General features: G+C 42.3%; 1 protein-coding gene across 14 annotated transcripts in view; it reads left to right on the forward strand.

Moving 5' to 3' along the window:
• Positions 1 to 26,716, forward strand: part of SLC16A12 (solute carrier family 16 member 12) — a 40,554-nt gene that overhangs the window by 10,750 nt on the left and 3,088 nt on the right. For 4 of the 14 annotated variants that reach the window (XM_063338134.1, XM_063338130.1, XM_063338128.1 and 1 more), the window contains 8 exons: positions 626 to 746; positions 1,763 to 1,830; positions 12,902 to 13,122; positions 15,185 to 15,288; positions 16,506 to 16,649; positions 19,067 to 19,658; positions 20,754 to 21,013; positions 22,137 to 26,439. In XM_063338134.1, coding sequence (XP_063194204.1) covers positions 13,013 to 13,122; positions 15,185 to 15,288; positions 16,506 to 16,649; positions 19,067 to 19,658; positions 20,754 to 21,013; positions 22,137 to 22,399 — 1,473 coding nt within the window. In that variant the 5' untranslated portion in view covers positions 626 to 746; positions 1,763 to 1,830; positions 12,902 to 13,012 and the 3' untranslated portion in view covers positions 22,400 to 26,439. The remainder of the gene's footprint in view (positions 1 to 625; positions 747 to 1,762; positions 1,831 to 12,901; positions 13,123 to 15,184; positions 15,289 to 16,505; positions 16,650 to 19,066; positions 19,659 to 20,753; positions 21,014 to 22,136; positions 26,440 to 26,716) is intronic. The other 10 variants (XM_063338137.1, XM_063338127.1, XM_063338131.1 and 7 more) reach the window with 5 other exon arrangements.

Here is a 26,716-nt window from a genome sequence, read left to right on the forward strand (position 1 = left end):
TCTCAGCTGCTGTAATTGGGACTGGGTTTAATAGGAGGAAGAGATGGAGCATTTTTATCAATTCTTTTATGACCAGTTCTTAGATAAATTTCTAGTTCTTTTTTTTTTTCTTAGATAGCATCAGTCTCTTTCTCTTTTTTCCCTTTTCAAGTCCTTTAAAATTTCACCTTTTATGGGCTCTCTTATCATTACTGTCTAACATTTAACAAGATGACTCCCTAACATCTTGTCTTGCTGCTCCATATGGGCTCTTTTCTTCTTTCTTTTGTAGCTGTCTGCCTTTTCAGTGTAGCTGCTGAAGAGAAAAGACAAACATGATACAATCTGGGGAAAGCGGTTTCCTGTTTTCCTACGTACTGTCTCATTACTCCTAACGTAACTCCAACTTCTCTTCTGTAAAATTTCTGCCCTCCCTAACTGCAGGTTAGTTTTTCTGCCAGAGGCACTCTTGGGTCCTTTGCTGCAGAGTCCTTGATCTTGTGCTTTTTATAAGTTAAGCTAATCCCAGGCTTCTTGTGGTTGTCTATTTTTCTTAAGCATTCTCTCCAATCACATCTCCGTAAGTTCCTTAAATGTGAACATCAGCATGTTTGAAGACTTACTGTAATATTCTGCTTGCTGACAGTTCTGTGTGTCTATGGAGCCAAGAAGATACAAGCTGAGGAGCTGTATGGGAACACCAGAGAAAATGAAAATGGAAATTAACTTCTAAAGAATTAAAATAGCCAGAAATCTGGAGAGCAAAGGTAAAATATACCTAATAGGACAGGTAGATTTAATTTCTTTTTGGCGTGTTTCATTTACCAAAACAAAAACATTCTCTATCGAGAGAAATGTTCTTTAACATAAAATTGAGAAACTGTATTTCTGAGCTGCAATATTAATTAGCAGAAGGTACACCCTTAAGCAGCATGGAAAGTTCCTGCTGATCATTCTTGAAAATGATGTAATCAAGCAGCTGCACCAGCATTCACTCAGCAAAGGGAATTTGAGGCACTTTTCTTGAAGCTTTAAAGATTTCTTAAAAACTAAAACAAGCTATTAAGCAAGGATCTAGTTGAAATATGTACGGCTTGGTGAGGCTGAATGGAAGACTGAGCGTGAAGAATGTGCTGATCTGCCCAAGACGTGTTGGTTGGTTGTTAACACTCGGTGTGTGATTTCACTAAAATAGATGTATGTTTTCACGATGTGCATGCTGTCAAATACGTTATTCCTGGTCAGAGATTTTTTTTTTTATGGCATGCTAAGCGTTTTTTCTCTTGCCCTCCATCTGTTTCCTTGTCTTTCATTTTAGTATTTGATTTTTCCTTCCCAACTTAGTAGCTTCCCTGTTGTTATTTTCTGAAGTTTGTGTGCAAGCTTTGTACAAGCCTTCTTGTACAGAGAAGTGTTCATTGGTGTGTGCCTATGGCTATATTATTTATATATAATATATATATTATATTTATAAAATATATGATGATATACTTTTTTTTTAAATAGAGTAAATGTGGTCTGTAGAATGACTTCTTATAAATACCTAACCCTGTAAAGCAACATTCATCGGTAGTTGCTGTCAGAAGCCTGTTTCAGGAAACAGCAGACATCCTGGTTTTTGTCTTAAACCGTTGTCTTTCCAGTATTTAGAGATTTTTCTTCCATTTCTGCTGGGGATTATATTACTGCACCATTGTGTATTCAATGATTATGTATTATAATTATTAAAGGGAAAATTAATATTTGGCTTTGAAATGATAGTAAGGCTATCTTAATTTTACAGAGTTCAAGGTTTCAGCTGAAAACCTCCCAAGAAAAATAATGGTCACAGTGACAGTTTGCTATCATGTGGTACGTATTGTCCAGTAGAAGAGCACGTATGGCATTAAGTATCCTAATAGCTTTGTTTCGGAACATAAGCTTGTGTGAATGAAAGGAAATAACCTGCCTTGCCTTTTCATGCCTGATTAGTTTTTGCAAACAAACCTTGCATATTGAAGGACAAGATGATGAATTGACGCTAGCAGCAGCCCTAGAACATCAGATAAATAGAGGCAATCTTCTGGATAGCTTGTTCTGTAGGTGCAGAAATTGTTTTCTAAAATAGTAATCTACTTTCCTTTAGAAAGCACTAGTGTAAGATTCTCATTTTGAAAATTAACAATGAAAAGTATTTTTCTGTGTGAATTGTTAAAAACCCGACAATGCTACTCATGCTCTGAACACTGCAAGAACGGGGGAAAGATGTCTTTGTTTAAGTGCAGTTCCTCATTTTACTAAGACCAGCCAGGAACTTCAAGGACATTATAAACCAAATCAGTTTTGCATAACTTGAATAATTGGAAGGGCTAAAAAGATGGCAACTGTGAAAGACCCCAAAGTACAAGTACGTTTTCCATAAGTACATCCTTGAGATTTCTAGGTGAGAGCATGTCAGTTTTCCATGGTCCTGCCTCCTGCTTTCTTGGCTTCCCCTCTGTGGAGGGATGTCTGAGCGCTGGGTGGCAGCTCTCCCAGGACACCGCAGAATGGTACCAGCACTTCCTCAGGCTGTGACCCACCACCGGGGAGGTATGGTGGAACTGGTGTCCGTCTGCATTGATTTCTTTTCAGAGATGAAACATAAAAGCTGTCAGCAACCACAGCTTTTGGGTGGCCTTTGGCACTTCCAGGTGTGGGCGGGAACACATCTCCATAGTCTTCAGCCCCTTGGTTTTATCCAGACACAGCTGTGCTGTTGGTGCCTGAGCACTACTGGGGTGCCTGATAATATCCTAATTTTCTCTGTAGGGATCAGAAGAGTATTTGCTTGGTGTCTCCTTTACCCAGGTCATCTCCAGCTAATCCAAGAGAGGTTGATTTTTGGGTCATTGTTACCAAAGCAGAATCTGGGCTGCAGAAACTGTAAAAGAAGGGGAGAATAGTGATTTCCACAGACTGTGTAATGGTCTAAGAAAAAATGTCCTATTCCCACACATTCCATGGCAGCTTTGCAGTGGTATTCTTTCTCCGTGCAAGATTTTCCTCAAGATGGAAAAATGAATATACCAGACATAGGAAAAGTGTCAGAGGAAGACCGCTTTGAATAAAAACCTTTTTCAGCATTTCCAAGCAATTATGGTAGTATGTTAACACCTCTTTAAGGATATAATGGGATATTAATAAATGCCTGATGATTCAGAAAATGATTGGACTATCACATACTTAAGTTTAACTGTAAATGAGAATTGCTTCATCTCAAAAGGAACAGATAAATGCAATGTAATTATAAATCAATAAAAGTATAGGTAGCTCTGTAAACAAACAAACAAAAAAACCTTCCACAACTGTTGCCTACCCTCCGTGTGTTAAAAATAGTTATTAAGTCTAAATATTAAAGTATTAAGAAAAAGTATAAAAACTTTAAAATGTAGAGATACTAGAAAAACAAGAAGCATCAGCCAATTCTGACATTCTCTTATGCTCTCACTATACACCGATAAGTCATCAGCAACCCCTCAACACCACAAATTCCAAAACAAGTTCTTAGAACTCTTGTTGTATAATTGCAGTTATTGAACAGCAGAGACTGATCGTTTCCTACCCAAAAGGTTTCCTGATGGTTTTTTGTAACAATTTTTGGCTATTCTCGCGTGTTTGCAGGAAGGGGAAAGAAAGATGTTAAAATGGCGACAGTGATGCTACCGTGCCCCCACCCCCAGCGACATGGCTGTTGGCTATCAGTTAGTCAATTAGTAGCATTCTCCTTTCACAGAGAAGATACGTGTTTGATGGAACACACGCGACCATAACCTTGCTCAGGGTGTGCACGCCGACGGGCTCAGCTCAGATTTCAGTCACAGCCGTGTACTCAAGGAAAGTAGTTGAGCCCCCTATTACTTCCATCACAGTGAAAAGTGAAATGGTGAGCGCTGTGCTTGCTAGGCTAAAAACCTTTCAGAATGCTTATCGAAAATGCACATTTCCAGGTGGGGCTAAGTAGGTTTAAGTCAAGATTTCTGTGCAAAGAAGTTTTCCTACAAAAATACTCCTTTGCAATTTTTTTACCCTTTATAGTTAACATGCATTATTTAAGGACTAACCTAGCCAGAAACTATGTTAAATGATCAAAAGGTTTCCCTTATAATTTCCTTACCCTTTTGCTGTAGACCCCTTCGGTCAGGCTGTTGTTTTTCTGTTTGCCCCATACAATAGTTTCCAGAGAAAAGGGAAGCTGATATTACATTTTTCATCTGAGTGCTACCAACTCAGCAGACAGTAACTATGTCTGCTGGGGCTCTACCCATGCCATTTGGTTTAGCAGTTTCTGGCAGATATGACAAATTAAGGAGTCGGTGTTGCAAAGAGATCGTTGTGGGAGGCCAGCGCGGCTCTTCCTCTCCCAGCGACACGCTTCTCAGTAGGGGAGCGACTAACGGATGTTGTGCCGTTCTATGACCTTTTCTTTTTACCATCTTTTTCATGTTTCTGCTCTGAGTATTTTTGCTCCTTGGTAAACGGGAGTTTTTTCAACTCCTGCCCCGCTTCCGTGCCACCCTGCTCACCTATGCCCTTCTCTGCCACCTCCCTTCTCTACCAGCTGTTTTAACATCCCTTTGGTTTCCATGTTGCTTCTCTTCTTCCCACGTCTATGCTCTGTTCGGTCTGTCCTCTTCAACAACCATCTCCCTCCCTCATACTCACAAACTGAAGCAGATTAAGAACATTTGCTGCTCAGCATAGCGATGGGAGTTAATAAGCTGGACTCTCACACGATTCTTCTTCTCTATCTTGACATATTTTGGATGGCGGGCAAGTTTTATTAGATATTTGTGTGATGCCTAGCACTGTGGCACACACTGTCTGATTAGAAGTCCCAAAGTACTACTAGAATACAAATAGGTTATTAATGTTGCTCTTACTTTGTATAATAGGGAAACCCCTCCTTAAAAATATAAAAGAGGTTAAAGATTTGCAGAGTAAACCATCCGGATTTATGCAGGTGTATTAGAGATGAAAAAAAATGGAAAAAGTTATTACAATCTGTCTTAATATGCTGCTTATGTTAGTGCTGTGACAGCAATTAAAAGTCAGGTTGTTTTTTGTTTGTTTTTAAATTTTTTTTTTTTTTTTTTTTACTTTGGTTCTTGTACAATCCCCCAAATGGACTTTCAGGTAGGTGGTTCTTGTTGTTAACCATTTGTAACAGTGATGGAGAGGTATTGAATTTATGGAGATCTGAGAAGTTGAATGTATATCCTGCTTATATGGGTACACATAATCCTCAGGGCTACTGGCTTGCACAAGAAAAATTTCAGTGGACCAACCTGACAGCCTTCTCAGAAAAGCATGAACTTTGGTTTTATCTGGAGGCTGGACAGACACATCGAAGCAGAAAAGCAAGCTGAGGATCTGGAGTAGCAGCCTTAAGAATCTCAGTGGACTTATTTTTATTTAGGAACATAGGATTGGAAAGGACCTCTTGCATTGTTTTTAAGCAAGTCAAAGCCATAATCATACAGCTCTTGATAAATAGCCCCTGCTGAAATAAAAACAGGCTGTAATTTTCCAGTTAAATATCTGGGTGCAGAATGGGAGAGCTCTTTGTTGGAGAAAATATATTAGATTAGAAATAGCCTTTGAATCCCAAGAGCTGTACAGAATTAAAGAGCCTTTACTTCCCGTGTATTTAAGAACAACTTGGAATTTAGCTGCCTGCCAGGCTGCTGCCTATAGCCCCTACCATGGGATGTAATTGCTGGGGGCGGGGAAGGGAGCAAAAAGAGGCTGAAAAAGTGCCATTTCTTGACAGTCCAGTTGGCAGAAGCTTCTGCAGCTGTCGGTGTCTTCTGCGCTCATATCAAATACTGCGTCCCACTTACATGTGCTCTACTGTATTTGATGAGATGTAGGAAATGAGTTCAGGGGCTAGCAAGCCTCTGGGGAGGACACGGGTCAGGGGGAACAAAAATCCCTGATGCTGTGGAATTAGAGAAACCTGTGACAAGAAGGTAAATGGCTATTAGTTGATAATCAGTGTTCTGCCAGTTTTCTGTCTTCCCTTTAACCTGCTGCTTGGTTTAAGCTCATTTCTCTACCGCGGATTGTTACAGATAAGGCCATCCTTGATCCTTCAAGACCTAAAAAATTAATTCTTTCAAAACATGTTGAATATTTAATCTTACACATTTCTTACGATCCATTGTCACATAGTACATAAAATGTTTCTCTTTGTTAGGTAACATTTTTCTTTCTCTCCCCTTCTTCTATCCTTTGCTTCTGTGCCCTTTTTATTCTTTTTATTCATAGTTCTTTTCTTCTGTTTTTATGGTTTTGGGTTTGTTTGGGAGTTTTTGTTTTGTTTTTTGGGGTTGTTTGTTTTGTTAGTTTTGGGTTTTTTTTTTAATTAAAGATGCAGCAGTCAGAGAAAAGGGAACAGAAAACAGCATATTAAAGCAAGAGGTTAACATGATTGAATGTGGCAAATGACTACAAATAATTGGTGCTTGGTACAATCTCAAGATAAGAAAAGCAAGAAAGATAGTAGAACTGTCCCAGAGCTGCATGAATAGGGTATAGGAAAATATTAAGACTTCCCTAGAGCTAGGTGAATAGGGTGGTAAATGTAGTAAATATATGCAATTCCACTACCTTTCACTCTAAGCGTTAATGAATTTTCTCCAGCTATGCTTAAGCTGCATTATACTTGTTCTTCATAAAATTCATCTGCACGAATGTTCTCAAAGTGACTTTGAAAGCTGTGTATGTTGTTGTTCACAAGAAAAATAGGGTTTAAATTCATTGGTGCAAATGAACCTGTTCTGGGAGTGTGTCCTGGCATTCAGGACACAGAGACTGTCACGAGTTTCTCAGGTCTTGCCCGACTGATCATCACCATGAAGGTAGCAAATGGCACGTAGAGTTTACGTGTATGTATGTATCTTACACTGATCCAGAAAGAAAATTCTAGAGAAATCTCCTTCTCATTCTTCTCTCATGTGCATCTCTGTATTAATCAAACAGGTTAAAAATAAGTAGTGGATTCTGTGCTTATTTATGCTGGCATACATATTTGGGCCAAATCCTTTGGGATAAACTGCACAAAACACCTCCATGGAATTCTGCAAAAAAATTGCAGAGGCGTCTTCATGCAGAGCTGTTTTAATTTTGTGTAGCTGGGACAGCGTGAAGAAGCAGAAAGTAGCAGGATGAGAACCCCCGGTGTGGTCTGGGGGCTGCATGCTCCTGCCATGGGGCAGCTGTGACATAAACCTGACCTTGTGCCGGTTCTTCTATCTGGAGCCGTATTTTCCTACAAACGGAGCATTTTCAGAAAGCATCCAAACTGTTTGGAAGGTGGGGTGGCATTTCTTGAGATGATGGAGCTGCCCAGGTGCATCAACGCTGTACACGGAGCAGCTGAACAAGGTTGGAAAAAAAGCAACTCCCTGGTTCCCTGGGCAGCATGACTGTACCTGCTATTCCTCCGTCCTTTGTCATGCAAATGCTTCACTTCTTTGCTTCACACTGTTGAGATTATCATTATTGAATCAATTTATTTAAAGAAGAAAATCTTTAGGAGGGGCAGTTGGGAGGGGGCAGCGAGTGCTTTGCTGGCTGCGTGCCAAGTTCTGAAAGGTCAGCAGTTCCCATCGCTGTGCCGGCCAGTTGCTAGGCTGCCGTGGATTTCTGTGCTCCTTTCCTCGGCAAAAGGGACCTCGTGATGAAGTGCAAGGTTATAGTTGTGCCTTTTTAGTAACCTCACCCACTCCTTTCTGCTGGCTGAGCAGACCAAGTAAGGGGGATGTTCTCAGGAGCAGTTGTTTTCAGAGTTCTCAAAAACGGCTGCTGAAGTAACTGATAGCCTATTTATCCTGCCAAATTAGAACCTAACATATTAACCTGGGGAACACAGTCACTGTTCAGTGAGCTCTCAGGGCATGCTGGGTAACTGAGGCTTTCTTAGGGATCAGCAGAATTTGTTGCCACCTTCACCCTACTTACGTCTTCTTTGAACTCACAGGAAAGCACATTTACCTAATGCTCAAGTGAAAATTATCTAGCAAAGGTTGCAGAGCTCTTTCATGAGCTTTGCTTTTAACCGTGCTTTCCTTCAGCCTGGTGAAGCAGCAGGAGCTTTTATGCACTGCCAGTAGGGATCGGGCCTTACAGTGCTAAATGTGGAGCAGGTACGCAATGAGAGTCTTATCCTGCACCAAAAAGTTTAAGAAAAGATGCAACATGAGAGCAAACCAAAGTAGGGCTGGGAAGGGGAGGACATGGTTGCTCAGACAGAGTGCGTGCTTTCTGCCTGTTCAACTTCATTTGCAGAGTCCACAATCTGTATAATCCATGACATGGATTATTAGAAAACAGCACCAAGGTGTAAGCAAAGAAAGTTTTCTAACCTCAGAATAAAATGCCATTAGTGCTTATTAGACATGTGCAGCAACAAGAAATGTAATTATTTAACTTGCCTATTACTTTGGTGGCTATGACAGGCACAGCACTCCCTTGAAGCGAGCGTGAAGTCAAGGAGATGAGGTTGCACTGATCCTACTGTGGGGAGTGGCCTATTTCTATGTCGGCCAGGCATTTCTTACAACGTGGTCATTTTCAGTTGCTCTTAACCTCTTTAAATGTTGGCTGTTCATGTAGGTTGGCAGGCAGCATTCTGTGAAAATAACAGCAAGTGATCATGTAACCAAATACCTAATCTATGTTTGCTTAGCCTGGTCTGTCATGAAATTCTTCCCACGTATGTTAAGGTACAGCTAAAATGCTAACTAGGGTCTCAGGCCTGCTCTGAAGCTTGCCTGGAAAGTTGGGCCAGAGATCAAGGCTGAGGTCATGGCACCCAGCTATTGCTGTATGTGCATTAAAATAGTTAGGGCTCTGTATGTGGAAATTGTTGACTCCTCTGAAAGATTTTGGGTGTATTTCTGCTTATTGTAGGGTTATTGTTTTCCCTTCTGCCATTCCTGGAACTTCCTCCTCCACCCTTAATAATCAGAACTTGAAATGAAACCTTCATCCCTCCAGAAGGGCCCGTGAAAGACACTGCTCAGATCCAAAATAAGAAGCCCTGCCTTGCCAAGACTCTGCAAAAGTGTTTCAGAGGTACATCTGAATTGCTCAGGATCTCTCTCGGATGTCTAATGTGCAAACTCCACGAGACGGCATTACTTGTGATTGCCAGGAAACCCTTGAGCAAAATAATTTGAACTTTCAGTGCCCTGTTAATTCAGGTAGCAGTCATGGATTTTCATGCACTATTCAATCATCCAGGCATTTGAACATAAAATACTAAACTTGCAGTAATACAATAAATCCACCTTTGAGTCCCTTTGTGTTAGATGCAAAATGTGGTGGCCACATGGTGCAAAGCACTGGTACTTGCTCTGCTTCTTCACGTGAATTTGGTAGGATAATGTAATGGGAGACTTTATTGCCAAATCAGGGTATAATCTCTTTGTGGCTTCGTGCTAGATTGGATATCAGCTTTTTTTTTTGTGGCTAGGTTAGACGCAGACACCCACAAAAGTGTTGAATTTTATTTTCTATCTAAGTAGACAGGGATGTGGTGGTGGTTTGCATCAAATTATGCTGTTTGATGATCTGGTCATTCACTGATCCAGCATGAAGAATCATGTAACCACTGCCTTAGCCATCAGACAACTTGTTGATCCAACATTTGACATATTAATAAGACAGTCGTTGCTTGGAGCTATACAGAAAGGGATGTATAATTGACCCTATTAGTTAAAAATAAAGAATCAGTCATTACTTCATGTCAGCTTACTCAACATGTAACATAAACCCTGCAAAATTGTCTGTCGTCTGGATGTATGCAACACTCAAGAAGTATGGTCTGCTCACAAATTAGCAGCGCATGCTGGAAGGCAAATACAGAAGGTGTGTGTCAAGTGGCAAGTCCATGGATGTGTCTTCTGTATCCTGTGCTCAGCATCCTCTGACTAACTTTTGACTGCAGGCGTTTTCAGCCTCCCTCGTAGGTTTTGTGAATAATGCTGTTCTTGCCTACACACGTGCTTTCTTATGGTATTGCATTAGCCAACCTGTTGTACCTTTTCCCCGCCCCCCCTCAATTTGCTTGTGTTTGTGTCAGAGAGTTTGTTTCAGAACATAGTCGGGAGGAAAGGACGGTGCGGGTGCTCTGGCAATGCTGTATGTTTGTCCTGAAGCAAACAGGTAAGGTCAAAAAATGAACTTTACACTTCAAGCAAAGCATCACACAGCTTGTGAAGAGGCCAGTGATGTCCTTGGGGTCATGTGGGCAGCTGCAGAAGCCACTCAGAAAGCCCTGTCAGCTGCATTGGCATTTTTGGCTGGGTATAAGAAAGTTGTGTCACAAAAGGCAAACTGTCCTGGTGTCCATTCCAGAGCTTTCATCGATCTTTTATGTACATAAGCCCTATCAGTTGAATACCTCAAAGATGAGGTTTGAAATCGTAAACTCATTCAGATCTCATTTGCTTTGTGTGGCTTTTCTAATCTCTGTAGAAATGAACTTGTAAAGACTACATCCAGCTGGGACCTTTTAAACTCACTTAGGAGCCTCTATGCATGAGATACCGGGTTCGGTGGCTGCTTACAAAAACTGTTGTAACCCCAGCCCTGAATTCTTGTTTGATCTTTGTGAGCTGCTATGGCCATTGCTATATAATCCAAACCGCAGCTATGTCAGATGTCCCAGTTGAGATGTGGCCTATCCGTTACACAGAGAGTGAAGCATATACATAATCAGGCAGAGCGGAGCACTGTGTATCTCTCCAAAGAGCCACAGAAGCGACAAGCAAAGCAGGTCACTAGAGATATTCTCTCTATCATACCCGAGCCCTCTTCTAATTCATTAGTGCAGATTACATTGTAATAGTACTTCATGCTGCAGTGGAGATCCCTATTGTGCTAGGCTCCACATAAACATAGAAGATAACACAGACCTTTCAAAGAATTTCTAATACAATCTAACTTACGATGAAACAGATGTTTGTGACCATGGAGAAGAGAATAACATATACTGTTAGTACGTATTCTAATTCTTATCGTGGGCATTGCTTTGGGATCTGAATCATTAGAAAGCTTTATATAAATGTTTACTTATAAATAAATATTAGCAAAGTCTATTATGCAAAGACAGAAAATAGGACAGTAACTTTTATTTCCAGATAGTGTGCAGCATTTTTGGCCTAAAGTAAAATGTGTGATAACTAACAGGCTGACTAGCACACAGGCACAAATAAATGGTACTTGAGGAGTACACAAAGACCTGGAGCATGTATTTCATGGTAGCTTGTTTAGCTTTTGTAACTGGATGGCAGTATAATACAGTTTTGGCATCTTTTGTGGATATTTTTATTCACTGATATTTTTCAAGGACACCGTTTCAAACATGGTTACCTTAAATCACCGCTCAAAAGTGTTGACAAGCACACATTTTGTTGTGAGGTTACAGATGGTTCTCTTCGCTGTTTGCTTCCCATGGCAGTTCAGGTGCCTCCTACAACAGCACAGCCACAGGCTTTTGAACTTAACACAGGTCTTTGAAAATTGCACTTGGTTTTTCTCTTTTTAACATTTATGGGCTTGTTGTGTTAGCATATATGGCTTCATCATGCCCTGTATGATCAGCTGCAATTCTTGGGCTTTGAAAGCCAAGCTGGTAGATGAGGGTAATGCTTCTTATTCTTTTTAAATAAGACTATCAAACCTTTTTAAAATGAGTCCACTGATTCTCTTGTGCAGGGTATTATTTACAGCCAGGTAGAAATTCAGATAAACTTTCAGTATGTTGTGGTTTTTGTTTGTTTTGTAATTCCTGTTTTCTCCAACTTTGTTCACTTTTAAGTTTGGCAATGTGTATGTATTTTCTTGAAATAATTTTGTAAGCAGCCTTCCTATGTGCTGTAACACGGAACGTTTCCTGGGAAGCCAGTGGTTCTTGTCAGTGGGAATGTTGCATATTCAGCATCTGTCGTAACGGGTGATGTAGAAGCTATTTGAGGTTTCTCTCCAAGCAAAACCAAAAGACATCCCAGATAGTTCTGTAATTTCTTAAGCCTTTGATTCATCCAGGGGCTAGGTGCCTGCTGTTGATGGCATAAACATGATCTGAAACCCATCACTGACAGCCAGCACCGCATGTCCCTGCGCTGAGCAATAGGGGGTGTCTCTGGTCCCTCGGTCCAGCCCTGTCCTGCAGAAAGCACTAAGGGCTGTTGGTCCCATGCTGCCAGTGACAGCCACAGCATTAGCAAAGGTACTCCAAGACACAGGACTCCGTTACTCATCTAGGGTCCGTTGGGTGTCATTTGGTCCCCTCTGGTGTCCTGCAGCACTTGGTGTGCATTTAGAGCCCATGCTATGGGCTGGATGCAGATGCTACTTTGATATAAGTGTCTGGAAGAGGGGGACAGGCCAGATCTCACCTTCAGTGAGTTCTCCACGCTCAGAAAATGGAGTCACCGGATCACAGCCTTCCTCTAAGATGGGGCTTGTGAGAAGAAGGCGGTCATTTCATCATTGTATCTGCTCTGATTTTGCAGTGAATATTCCCTTTTCATACAAAGGTGAAAATTGTGTTCCCTCAAACAAAAAAATTGCCCTAAATTGTGTACAGGGAAGAAGAGCTACTTTGAATGGAGACTGTAGTTGAAAATACAATTCAGGAGAGGGACTGGGGAGGGCCCACTGGAGGTAAATGAGCTGCAGCAATCGGCACCGATAAAGTATGTGACTTACATGTATGTGGTACGGCATTTCTTGGAGAAAAGGGTACCGTGCTAAGGTGTGACTGCTGGGCAATTTACTCTGAAATGAATGATACCGGAGCAGTATGTCCTCGCCCAGCCATGCAGGTTACAGCTCTTGCAATGTGCCCTGATTCCCTCTCTGCCTGTTTTTTCTCTCTCTCTCCCCTCAGATGGCTATTAACCCATGTGCCGGACAGCCCTGGCCCATTCTCGGCATGCCGGCCGGAGTCGGCCCTCGCCACTGAGGTGGGGAGGAGGGAGGAATCGCCCCAGCCTGCGCCATGGCCTCGCCCCAGCGAGCCCGGCACCCTGGCCCTCCCGATGGAGGCTGGGGGTGGATGATCGTTGCCGGCTGCTTCCTTGTCACTATCTGTACCAGGGCTGTGACGAGGTAACGGGGCTGTTTCTTTGTCTTTCTGACCTGTTTGTGGCATTACCCCTTTTTTTTTCCCTTGTAGGAGGAGGATTTGGGATCTCCCCTGATGTCCCACAGCTGCAGGGGTTATTCTGGATAGGTACAAACCTCTCTCCTGCTACATTTTTAAAAGCTTCCTGAAATCCTTAAGGCTGTGGGGATGGCTGAGGGATTATGAGCCCTCTGGTTTTAGTCTCGCCTCCTCTGACAGCTGCCCTATCTCTCAACACCCTCACTGTGATTCCTTGCAGAATCAAAGCCTGGGGCAGGCAGCGTTATTTAAGGCTCTAGTGGTTTGGTCGGGGAGGGAGGAATCATGCCAGGGACTCTTCGGGTCCACTGTGTCCCTCTGACCCCACAGCCGTTCTCATTTTTGCTAGTCCCAGTGGATTTGTTTGGCTCCCGAGCCTATCCGTGAAACCTATACATACCCGCTTCTCCTACTGCAAGCATTGCAGGCACCATCCTTACTGAGAAGGTCCATGACCCAGAGAGGAGGCCCCTCTCTATACCCTTCTGGTATCCAAAGTATGCGGAAAATATTTTCTCAAAAATAGAAAGAACAGGAATAGACTGCTGCCTTGCATAAACACAATGTATACATCTGGAGTGAGATGGCTTCCACAGCTGCTGTTGGGCGACTTTGATGTCGACTGGAGGCAGAGGACCCTGGTGTGTGTGAACATGGACATTTAAACTATATTAAGCAGAGAGATAAGCACCCTGTTAAGTGAGGAACACGAAGACAGCATCTTGTTGGACAGTCAGTATAATGCAAATACAATGTTTCCTACCTAAATTTTATACTACTTTTAAAATGAAGCTGCCAGGTTTAGGGGTCTAAAGTCTAGAGTCAACAGCATAAAAGGGGCGTGGGAACATTGACACAGTGTTAGTTTATGTATGGAAACATACAAATGCCATAATAACAGTAGAGGTTTCCTAGTGCATTTAGTTCCTTTTTCATGTCTGAAATGTGTCACATCCAAGAAATCATCTAATGGCTGGCACGTATCTAGAGTATATAGAAGAATGAAGTACATGCAAGAAAAAGCTGAAGAAAGTAGTCCTTTATTGATTTGCAGGAGGAAAAAAGAGAGGGGGGGAAAAGGGGTCTCTTGCTGATGCAGAAACCAGAATGAAACTATGCAGCCTTTTAATCCGTTCCCCTGCAGAGACTGGTAGAACAGTTACAGTTGTTAGGCAGAGCAAAGTAACCTCTCCTGGAAGCATTTTAATAAACTGTTGGAAGGTCCATGGGCTCCTGCTGTGTTTTCATTCTCTGTTCACGAGAAGTTGCTTTTCACTTGCTTTGCACTTGTGCATCCACGAACACGTAGCTATAGGTGGTGTGGGCTCTATAGGTACTATGCTGGCCCTGCCCTCTGCCAGTTTGTGCAGATGTGAATACCACCATTAGCGAGCAAACAGGTCAGGGAAGAACTGGGGAGCGGAGGCTTTCTGTACCTGGGAAGCAACATCATGATGTGGGCAATCATTCCTGGTGATAATTACAATTTCAGTTTCATTTCAGTTGAAAAATGAGTTATAAAAACCTAGCAGCAGATACCACGGTGAGAAACATGCAGTATGATAATATTCATAATCTCTCTGGAGTAATTATCTGTCCGAATTAGGTTCTAAATCAGCCTACTTGTCTAATCCCACTGTTGGGATAAGAGCTGGACACCAATGTATGGTTTAGTTGTTGCCAGTGCAAAGCAAGGACTCTTCTCTGGTTGAATCACCCTAGCCTAGGTGCCTTACACAGAGTACTGTTGGAATTACTCAACTTGCACACACCATTTCATGTCTTGTCCCTCATGCATTAAGGTAGCCCTTCATTTCCAATATCCCTTAGAAACTGTTTAAAAATTTCCCCATCTCGTTGGGATTTAAGCAAATCACAGGTTTGATTTTCCTGGGAGCTGGAGAGGACCTTCAAGTGGGTACTCTTTATACCTGAAGAGTGAGACCAGTGTTTTCTGAGGCAAATGTCCCATGTTCAACAGGTCAGCATTCATGTTTTCTTTCCTAGGTGCATCTCCATTTTCTTTGTGGAGTTCCAGGCGTACTTTGGGCAGGATTATGCCAGAACAGCTTGGATCCATTCCATTGTCGACTGTGCTACGATGCTCTGTGGTGTGTATTACCCTTTTAAGACTAATGCTGCTGATTTTTTTCAGCTCCATCTGGTTTTACTGTGTTCACAAGTTGGTGGAGTCAGCTTGGAAAGAGAGATGTATCTCTGGGGTATGGTATATCCAAGCTGCTTCCCCCAGTGCAGTTGTGCAGGAAGGGAGTGTCTTCATACTGTAGGAAAGAAGCAGAACTTCGTATTGTCAAATGATCTAAGTTTTCAGAAATGTACTTTTGTCGAGGTCTAGTAGGACAAGTCATGTTTGAGAGCTACTAACGGAGTACTTGTTTCTTTTGCCTTTTTATTGGAATCATATTTGAGACACAGCACAGGATGTACATCTTGCCTTCGGCTCAAGTCACAGTCATCCTCCTTTTAGCAAACATGTGTGTTTACAAATAGTCTTTTCCCTTAAAAGAAAGTTCAGTGTTACTAAAAACGACATGCATCAGTACAGAAGTTGTACCGAATTTCTCATGGGTTTACTTTAAAACTGTATAGCTAGCTGAAAATCCATGCCCTAATCCTGTGGAAAAGGGTTGGTTAATCCCTGAGAATTGCTACAAAGGCACAGGGACACAGTTGGAATGAGACATTAGCTACTCTACTGTGTCAGCCAGGCTATATCTTGGGGAAAAAAGAGAAATAAGGGTAACCTTGCCCTGGTATTGCAGGTAACGGAGAGGGAGAGGGCTGGTGACAACACCCCATGGTAGAAGCAGGGTGATCTGTGAGCCATCAACATTGGAGAAGTGCAGGAAAAGGGGTAGTGGCTCTGGAGATGGTCCAAAAGATGTGAGATCTTTCCTGTTTGGGTCTGACACCTGAAGTTACTGAGGGCTGAAGTGCAAATTCCAGGTGGGGAAAGGTCTCAGTGTCGTAAGCGTGGAGCAATGAACACTGTGGGCTGTTGCTCTGGCCTCTCTTGACCCCAAAAACTGCAGAGTAGCTGTCTCCCATAGTGACTTTGACCTGCTGAAAAGGCTGTTGAGAAAGCTAATGTAAATTTCAGTTTTAGCTCGCTTTCAGGAAAAGTATTTTTAGAAGTTTTTTGGTGCTCCCACTGTTGTGATGGGGGGGATATTGGGAGACCACTCTGGGTAGCTGTGATCACCATTTTCTCCTGCTTACCTACTGCTTCCTTTTCCTTGATGACTGTTGCAACGAACTGTGTGTGAGGACCTGCCTTTAACTACCAGCTTTATTTGTTTCTTTGAAGCCCCGCTTGGGAGTTTAATCAGTAATCATGTGTCCTGCCAAGTTGGTATCATGCTAGGAGGGCTGCTTGCGTCTGCTGGACTAATTTTGAGTTCATTCGCCACCAGCCTGGAACATCTCTACTTATCATTAGGAGTCCTTACAGGTAGGAGGCATTCAGCCCCTTTGTTCCTGCCATGACAGCAACACGGGAACGTTAAAAATTATGGTCCTCCCTTTCAAGAGGGGTGATCTCTTCTTCATGTCATATTGCCACCTTGCTGATGGACAGAGATACTCAGACCTGTTCCCTTCATTGTAAATGAGAGGCTTTGGCTGCTCCTGCGAGGGCTGCAGCACTCGTTGGATCTCATACAGCCCAAACGCAGCATGCTGCAAAAGCAACTCTCTGACTTCTGTTAAAGATCGGAAAACATTGTGAAATTATGGGAGGTCAGGAAGGACTTCTGTTGTAGGTGATACACAAAAAGGTTTCCTTTTTTGCCTGTGATTTGGGAGGAGTTTGTTATGGTAGGAGTTCTAAACTGCCCCAAAATATTTGCATATTAAAAAAAAAAAAAGTTTAAACCATAACATAAGAGCAGGTGGGGCGAGCAGCACTGGGTGAATAGCCGGTACCTCAGCTGTGCACCTTATTTTTGTCTGCGTTACATTCCATTTGAAAAGCACACAATCTCCTGGTTGGTAGCGTTGCTGTAGCAGCTCCTCCATTTGTGTTCAGGTATGGTGGCGACAAATGTCTTCGCTCTGTCCTATCTCCCTGTCTTTGGTGTGCACAGAGGAACTTGAGAAGTGCCCATGGTCACACTGACATTCCTTCCTCATTAATACTGACCTGGTAGCCACGGTGATATAAGCCCTTGTACTTGGTCCCCTGCTGTTTAGTAACAAGTTGGTGGAATTACTGCAGTTCACATGCTGCCAGCAGCTTACTTGTTTAAAAAAAAATAAAATAAAATCCTTATTGTAGTGCATGTCACTCCTGTATTACAATGTTAATCTTTGACAAATGTGTTCATTACAAATAAAAAGGCTCCTTTTTAAAGGACTGTGCCACATACCATGCTAATGCCACTGAGGCTTCCTTAGTGAGAACCACTGGGAATACTGAGGTGGAAAAGCAGTTGCACTTTGTACATGGAGTTCTAAAGAGCCAGTTCAATAAGGACTGAACTTCTAGTCTGTGGGATTGATTAATGGAGAGGTGAACTGTTGGTAAAGGCTAGAGGTGGTGCCTGGACCCAGAGAGGAGGTGGGAGCGTAACTGGTGAATGTTCAGGGCTGCAGGACCTGAAACTGTGAGGAGTGAAGCAGAGGTGAGATGGGGGAGTGGCAATAAATAGAGAGCTCCTTCTAAGAGGTATGAAAATGTTTTCAGCCACAAACTTTTTGTTTACACTTTTCACATGACATTTATTGGCTTTTTGGGGACCTATTTCTCCCTGCCAACTCACTAAAAAATAAGTGGCATGTACACGAAATAGAGTATGATTTTCACAGCTCTCGAGTGATGATGTCTAGCTCAGGGCTCCAGCTCTGCTGCCTACACAAGTCCAACGCCAGCTCTCTGCCCTGCTGCTCCCCTCGCCTCCTGAGGGGTGTCGGAGCGGGCATCCACCGCCTGCAGTCCCTCTAATCCACTTATCCCCTCCTGGCAGGCTTTGTGCCCGCTCGGCACAGTGCAGCCTTTGAGGAGGATGTGGCAAGCTGGTTACGGCGCCGGGAGATTATCTCCTCTATTGGCAAGTTCTGCCAAAGGCAGTGGGGACTGGTTTACCCTCGATGTAGGACATGCTTCAAAAACCTAGTCAGGAACTCATTTCTGCGGCTGAATCAGAAACATATTAGTGTTAGGGCAACCATTTGGTGATTAAAATCTGCTCTCTGGTTCTGCAACAGAGACCACAATCTTTTTCCCAGTCCAAAAGATGGATATTTGTTTACTACATTGGACATGGCTTTGTTTTCTGAGGTTTTTCCCCCCTCTTTACTTACTGGCAGGGATTTAAAATGGTCAGGACTCCAAGCAGCTGCTGCGTGGAGTTTGTTTAGCTGACTAAAAAAGGTTTATTGTAGAATATTAGTAACAGAGACAGACTCTTTGTACTGTGCTTCAGAGACCTGAAAATTAATGTTCAGGGTTGCAACAGACCGAAACACAAAGTGGTGCCTCATCAGAACAGTGTGCCCAGTGCCAGCATCTGCACAGACCCTGGGGCAAGAGCTCATCTTGCATCCAGGAGAGGCTAACACACCATTTCTCTGATGTTTATTCATCAATCATCCTCATTCTTGTTATTAAGCAAACCCCATCACTTCTTTCTGAGCCTTGTTATCTTGGATTAATGATGATCCGTTAGGTTTGTCAAGTCAGTGACCACGACAGTGGGAGAAAGGAGTCATCCTGGTCCTCTTCACACCATGACTGGGCTGCCTGATACAGCACCAGAAAAAGCTTCTTATTTGTTTGTGCTAATGAAAGTAGGTTATGTGATTTAATTTAATGTCTTCCCATGTGTCGTGCTTAGTATTAAGCCATCTGCACTGTGCTTTCTCTTCTAGGGCTTGGGTTTGCACTCTGTTATTCTCCAGCCATTGCGATGGTGGGCAAATACTTCAACAAAAGAAAAGCGCTGGCGTATGGAATAGCCATGTCAGGAAGTGGAATCGGTACCTTCATCCTTGCCCCTGTGGTCCAGCTCTTAATCGAGCAGTTTTCCTGGCGTGGAGCTTTACTCATCCTGGGAGGTTTTGTTTTAAACCTCTGTGTCTGTGGTGCCTTGATGCGGCCTATTGCTCTTAAGGAGGACCGTAAAACTGCTCCTGAGTTTCTTGAACAGGATTATGTCCCCAAAGCACAGAAACGAGACTTAAAACGAATGTCCGTCTGTTCACCTTTAATCAAAGCGTGGTCTCATGAATGTTTATGCTACTGTTCGTGGAAGGAATATGACTTTTTACTGATGCCGGGCTTCATGGTGCTGGCAGTGTCAGTTTTATTTATGGCATATGGCTGTAGCCCTCTTTTCGTCTATCTAGTGCCTTATGCTTTGAGCGTTGGAGTGAGTCATCACCAGGCGGCCTTCCTCATGTCCATACTTGGTGTCATAGACATCATTGGTAATGTCACCTTTGGATGGCTAACAGATAGAAGGTAATGGCTTACAGCTAAGCAAGTGTACGCTTTAGCTGGTGGGAGGCTGGGTGCAAGTGAGGTGTAATACACATAAAAGTTAACATTATGGACTTCTTCTGTAGCATGCATAACATTTAAAAGAAGAAAACAAACCACAACAAACCAACACACGGTCTAACTATCAGAAATGCTTACTATTTAATGTTATTGTTTTTTCTGAGTTTGTTCAATTCTGCTGGTTCCGTTTCTTTTTTTCCTGAAGAAATTATATTTTTGTGCAAAGTGGAAATGTAACACCCTGCCTGAAGTTGTTTGAGTGCGATCCTCTGTACCCGTTTCCTAGAGGATCTCACTCTGCTTTCTCTGCCTTTCCATCTCTTTTGTGCTGCTGGGGAGGCACAGAAGTTATGGAAAAGGGTCAAGGGTCTGGCCCAGTGCTGCCAAGCATATACTCAGACAGACAGACCTAAAAGCGTTAACGTATTTTCTAGTATGTAAGAGCTCACCATGCTTTGCTAACTCAGCTCACTCAACCATCTGTGTACAGCACCTGTAACATCAGTAGACGCTGGCTAAATTTAGAAGGATTTTGATTCTAAAGGACGTGTTCTTTGTGCTTATTCAGTTTGTGGGAAAAAATCAGTTATTGCTTTTGTGGGGCAGAGAGAAATGGAATTTCTGATGATAACTCCGGTGTTTAAAGGCTGATGTGAAGGATGACAACTAAGCGAGGTATACTGTAATATCTTTGCATAATACTGGGAGCACCTTGCTGAGCTGGGATGTAAAGCCTGATGGAATACTGCTTTGAACATTGAAACTTTAGTAGGCTGCAAAATCCTGTCAGTGGAGTGGCTCCCCTCACTAAGGGCAGCCCGAAGAACACTGCAGGCAGCATGGGCTGCTGCTTTCCAGATGCTTCTGCAGCTGTAGGTGAGCAGCTTTCCCTACCTGGGCTCGTCAGTGTTGAGCTTTTCATTTTGAAGACTGTGTATGGAAATTGACTTAAATTTGAGGTATATAAAAGAGACTGAAGGGCTGCATGCCAGGGCATAGAAACTGAGATGCTGTGTTCAGCGATAATCTTTTTCTTTTCTGTTTTGAAATTTGCAGGTGTTTGAAGAAGCATCGGCACTTTTGCTACCTCTTTGCTGTGGGAATGGATGGCCTCTGTTGTCTTTTCCTGCCAGTTCTCCAAAACTTCCCCTTGCTTGTGCCTTTCTCATTTACCTTTGGCTACTTTGATGGAGCCTATGTAACGCTCATCCCTGTCGTGACGGCAGATGTAGTGGGAACTTCTTCGTTATCATCAGCACTGGGGGTTGTGTATTTTCTGCATGCCATACCATATCTAGTGAGCCCACCTGTTGCAGGTTCGTCACAAATTACTTTCCTGTACTCTTATCACTACTTCAGATTTAACTATTGGTGTGATGTAGAAGGAGAGAAAGGACAGCAAATGCACGCTGAATGTGGATGTAGCCCCTGGGCAGGAAAATAACACACCTAGACCTTCATAAGAATCTAGATCCCACTTATTCCCTGTCTTGATGGGATGATTTCTATGTATAGACCAAGTTGAAGTTTAAAAAACAAACCAGTACAGAATGAGGCGTTTGAGAGCTGTTACATCATGACTTCATGTAGCTCAGAAATCGTGCAAGTAGAAGGAACAAAAGGTTTCACTGTGAAATTACATGGTTTTCAAAATGTAACCTAAAGAGAGTTTCATTACAACATGATTTTTTTTTTTGTGCGGGGGACTTGATTTTTTCAACTCCAGCCTGCTTTGAACAGGTGGGTGAGTCAGCTTTGCTATTGTTTGGTCACGGGCTCATCGCAGTAATATCTAACCGTCGTTTTCCCCATCAGTTCGATTACCGTGAAGTAAGGATGAGAGCCGTACTCCTATTATTCTTTAGAAAGAACTTGACACAGTTTTGAATATTGTGGAGGGACAGAGATCTTTTTTCAAACAGCCATGTCTTGCCTATTTTGTCTTCTATTCACATCAATTCCCAATTAATCTCTGCTTCTGAAGGCTTTAATTTAATTTTCCATAGCCAAAACCATTGCAAAATGGAATTATTTTAAGTGATGCATGAGCCTAGGGCATAGCTCACTAGATGTTTCTGTATGAGGATCTCATGCACAGCGTACTTAATCTCAGGGCTCTCTAAGCATGTCTAAAGACTGCCAGTTAAATCCATGCAGTTGAAAGATGTTTATTTAGGATTGTGGTGATGACTGCTGTGCCTTTTCTCGTGGGTTTGACCGCTAAACAAAAGCCCATCAAAATCTTATCTGCCTGCTGAGGACAAATGCCTCCCTGCCCCAGGAGGTAAAAGTATAGTGACGGTGATGTAAACCCGTATTGTTTGATTGTATTTATATGTGATAACTCCAGAAGCTTATAAAACTCCTGTTGATCATGGGATTTGTAAATTATCAGAATTTTGACGGGCCTTTAAAAACCCATGATTTGCTCTCCTACAGGTTGGCTTGTGGACACAACTGGCAGCTATACTGCATCATTCCTCCTGTGTGGATTTTCTATGATTTTTAGTTCAACATTATTGTGCTTTGCAAGACTAGCAAAGAAAATCAAAAGAACACACTTGCGGTCGCTCACCAATGATACTGGCACCAAACAGCACATCTGGACAAATGGAGCAATAGCTTATTCTGTCGCAGCAGAATTAGACCAAAAGGATGTTGAATTTTTGGCTGTGGATACAAACAGCTACGGCAACAGATGACAAGCACCGTCCGGATTCAGCACTGCACAGCCGTGACTGAGATGGAGGTGGCTCTGTAGTGTTACACTGATGGTACTCCTGCGAAACAAGGCATCTCTCAATTAGATTCTTCTTTCGTGTTTTTAGTTGGCTAAAATCTACATACAGCAACAATAATATCAAGTTAATGCAGTAATAGAAGAAAGCTAGACTGAAAATAAAGAGTTTGCAGATACAAATGTTCACAGATTTATTGGAAATGCAGTATGTCGACTCCACAGATAATCTCAAAGATGATAATTGGCTATAATAAAAAAAAGACTATAAAGTAATCAGTCACCAAAACTGAACAATAAACTTTAACAACAGTAAGCTTTTTGGTGTTCTGGTCTATTATGTTTCAATGGACTAATCACCACCAAAAAACCTCCACGTTTATCAGTCTGCGTTAAACTCTTTGCAAATAACTATTTCAAATGCCAAAGCCATTTTATTTAGAAAATCTGACAGGAAACTGTGATTTATGCTCAAAGTATCTCTGGAGCAGCTTTAATTTTTACAGTGTGCCTGAATTTTGTACATAAGTTGCAATTTAATTTCAAGTATGGTTTTAGACTTACTTTCCCAAGCCTCCTACAGCAAAATGTTGAGGTGGCTGCTGCTTTTCTCCTGAAGATCTTTAAAGCTTGAATTTCTAAACATTGACATTCCAGGTATGATCCTCCAACTGATCCTTGTCTGGGAGGGTAGAAGAGGTGCTGTGGCTCATCTACTATTTGAAGAGGAGTAAATTTGTGCCAGGGGACTAGGTGTGCTGATGGACAAACCTGGTTTAGCTGCATTAGTTTGAAGAAGCTGGAACGCAGCCCGGGAGACAAGAGGAGAGGCTTGGTTGTTTCCGAATACAGAGCCTCTTCCTCCTGTAAAATCAGCAGCTGTTGACGAAATTTAGAGTCTGTGCAAGCAGATGACTGAGAAACTGCCCACTCCACAGGCGATACGTAAAGAGGACATTGGCAGACAAAGTTTTTTCTGCATATTCCAGTGGCAAGTCTGTCTCTTCTTGGACCTGGGAACTGTATCTTCAGAATGTGCAAATTAGTCATTTGTGACACCTGACGAGCTGGTCAGGTCACTTGTCCTGGATGGCCAGAACACAACAGCTGCGATTCACCCCTGGTTTCCTGCTACTTGTGTGAGGAATATACTACAGCTGGCTGCTCAACCAGAGCTACGGACCAAATGTAGCTCATGGGGTAAATTACTGATGTGGTGAACTAATAAATAATGGGATGTTTCCCACTACATTTCCAAAGTCATCGATGCAGGATTTTCACATTCGGAAATGCAAATAATTTCTGTGTTTTGATGCTGTATAAAGTTGCATTCTGTTCATTAGCAAATTGATCAGAGTTCGAATAATTGTTATCAACGTTGAACTAGTCATTTTGTTATTCATCTGCAGTGTATTAAATGGCTGCTCATGGCGTCCTGCTCCCGTCTGTGCCTCAGAGGGGAAAGCAAAATAGACTGACATTCACAAATTTTATTTAGATCAAGAGTACAGCCATAGGGGTATAATGTATTTTTACATATATATGAATAGTATGTGTGTCAAGTAATTCTATTACTCATGCATATTTCAACGTATTAAAATTGTTTGACTTCAGTTGTCTGTGCTCAAACAAAGCATTTCTCATTGCCCTGCTTCAGAAGTGTGGTCAGAGCCAGTAGCACGATTTATGTGCACAGACCACAGATTAAGACATGGGAGTGCAAAAACTGCTTAAAACTGATGACGTAACCTTTTGTTCCGCTCTGCGTGGCAACTGAGTCCTGGGCCCTAATTTTGATTTTAAAATATATTCTTAAAAATTCTTAAAAAAAGACAAAAATTATCCATGAGTGTTTCTTAATGAGTTAGGAAAAATAGGCACATTTGAGAGGAAAAAAAGGTGGCTTTATTCATTAGTAGTGATGAAGATACTGTTCTAGATCTTAATGCAAAATTTTATATCAAAAAGTAGAGAATAGTGTGGTCTACAAAGAAGATAAGCTATTTCAACAAGTTGTAAGTTAGTGCTGTCATTTACTGTACAAAAATCTAATTGCATTTTTTTACCACATCATGACATGTCGGCAGCTGTTCATGCTATAACTGCATATTATAGAAGTCTGTTAGAATAATACTATATGCATTTTTACCCTAGTAAATCATACTGTGTAATATGTTATTAGTGTTTTTTGGATTTTTTTTTTTAATTTCAAGATATTTTTTCATAGGCTTTTCTGTTTTGTGTTTAACTTATAATTAAGGCAGTATTTCTTGTTTTAAATATCTAATTCAGCAGAAAACATTCAACTAGTTTTATACACAGATCTTTTGTAGGGAACGATAGAATGATTTCAGGGTTTTCTAACACTGTTTCTGTGCTGAATTAAGCCAATGGATAAAAGCTTATATACCAGAATGATGCTTTCTGTGTGTAAAACACACTGTGAAATATCAGCCCTGTCATGAATTTCCTCACAGAGAAACAGAGAAGGAAGGAAGCATAACAAGAAATGACCTGCGAGTGGAAGAAATGACAGTAAAATCCAAGGTTTGCGAAGTCTCATGCCAAACTTCTACCCCCTGGTCCGTACAACCTAAATTGAACACCTCATCTTCATCCTGCCCTGTGAAAGGCTTCAGGCAGCGTATTATAGACGTCTCTGGATTATACCATATTTAAAAAAAATGTTTTATTGTATCTACAATGGTTTGGGTTTTTTGTTGTTTTTGTTTTGTTTTGTTTTTTTCAGAGATTATAATATTCAGGCTGTTCTCCATAGAGGATATTTCCTGGCATGGCACGGTGCAGTGACGGGCAGAGAACTCTGGGCTAGCTGGGCACAATTTGCCAAGCTAACACTGCGTGTTCCCACCAGCCCTGTTGAGCACTGGGGGATACGAGCTTGGATGCAGCACTGCATGGCTGAGCCTGCCTGGCTTCCCGGGACAGCGTGGCCTCACTTGGCTGGAGTAACATCTGCCCGAGGCAGAAACAGAGGGATCCTATCTCAGGTGAATCCTGCCTGGGATAATACTCTATTCTGTGCAGTGAAGGGGAATTCATTGTTAGTAAGTGCAACCGCTTACAGCCGCTGAAGGTATCCCATCTGTTTCCATTGCATGAGGTTTGACATGAGGAAATCCTCATTCTTTTGAAATTGCTTACATTGTAGTGAGAGTTTTTATCAGGTCAGTTTTGGAACCTTTAATAAATTGTACCTTGAAAAATTGTGTGAAAACGGCATTGGAAAAATCAAGTACCTCCTGCTGAAAAATAACCCTGTTTTCAGAAAAAAATTTTTGAGCCTGAAACGTTTCTGCCAACTTGGATGACAATTTATCTCCTGAAAACCAAAGGTTTTCTGGGCTACTATATGGTGAATATATTTCATATTGCCACAACAGTTCCTTGTTTGCTTTCTAAAGTGTTATGAATTTATGTGAGAAGGAAGAGCTTGTTTTAGTTAAGCTGTAACAGTACTTCATGGTCAGCACAACAAAGTCCTTAGCCAGGATTGCCTCAATAAATAATTCCCTCTACGAAGTGACCGTTCTGGTGTATTCCAGTAGTTTTCTGTATAATTTAGAAGACGCTTTTGATTCATTAATGTATGCTGCAGGGTTGTCTTCACTCCCTTTTTCCCTGCATCGCCAGCGTAGGCTCCAGTGATGTCTTCATACTTGGGTGCGAATGAGAGGTGGTTCACCCTCTGTGTGATTCTGGTTTTGCCCATTGGACTTGGAGACTGCAAAAGGTGTGGATTTGTTTTTTTCCGCTTCCCGAAGCTGAAGCTCAGCCTCTTCCCTGTGCCGCCACGCCAGGCAATGCAGCAGCACCACCCTGTGGGAAAGACCATTTCTCCCCATTTACAAGACACTGGGCAAGAACTGGAAGGCAGAGTTTGCACGCAGCATCCCCGGGCAGCACCGCGGCCCAGCCTGAACCTCCAGAGACTGAAGAAGGCAAAGTGCAAGAAACAGATTTCTCGCATCTCTGCACCTCACGGTGAGTTTCTTCGCTGTGGCGAAGATCGAGCCACTCTGACTGTTCTAAAAAGTTCAGGCTCGCATTTTTCTCAAAATATTTTACTGCTGCTCCTTATTTCTGCAAGGTTCGTTTTCCAGGAGCGAGGCAGGAGAGGCTCTGGTGGCAGGGCGTGGAGGGGAGCATGGATGTGCCACCACAGCTTCCTGACTTCAACCCTACTGTTGTTCCTACCAGCTTTCAGCAGTGGTGTGCCAGTCCTGCTCCCAGTCCTTCCTGTTCTCCTCCCTCCCCACTC

The sequence above is a fragment of the Chroicocephalus ridibundus genome, chromosome 6, assembly GCF_963924245.1.
Source record: "Chroicocephalus ridibundus chromosome 6, bChrRid1.1, whole genome shotgun sequence".
NCBI classification, from domain to species: Eukaryota; Metazoa; Chordata; class Aves; order Charadriiformes; family Laridae; genus Chroicocephalus; species Chroicocephalus ridibundus.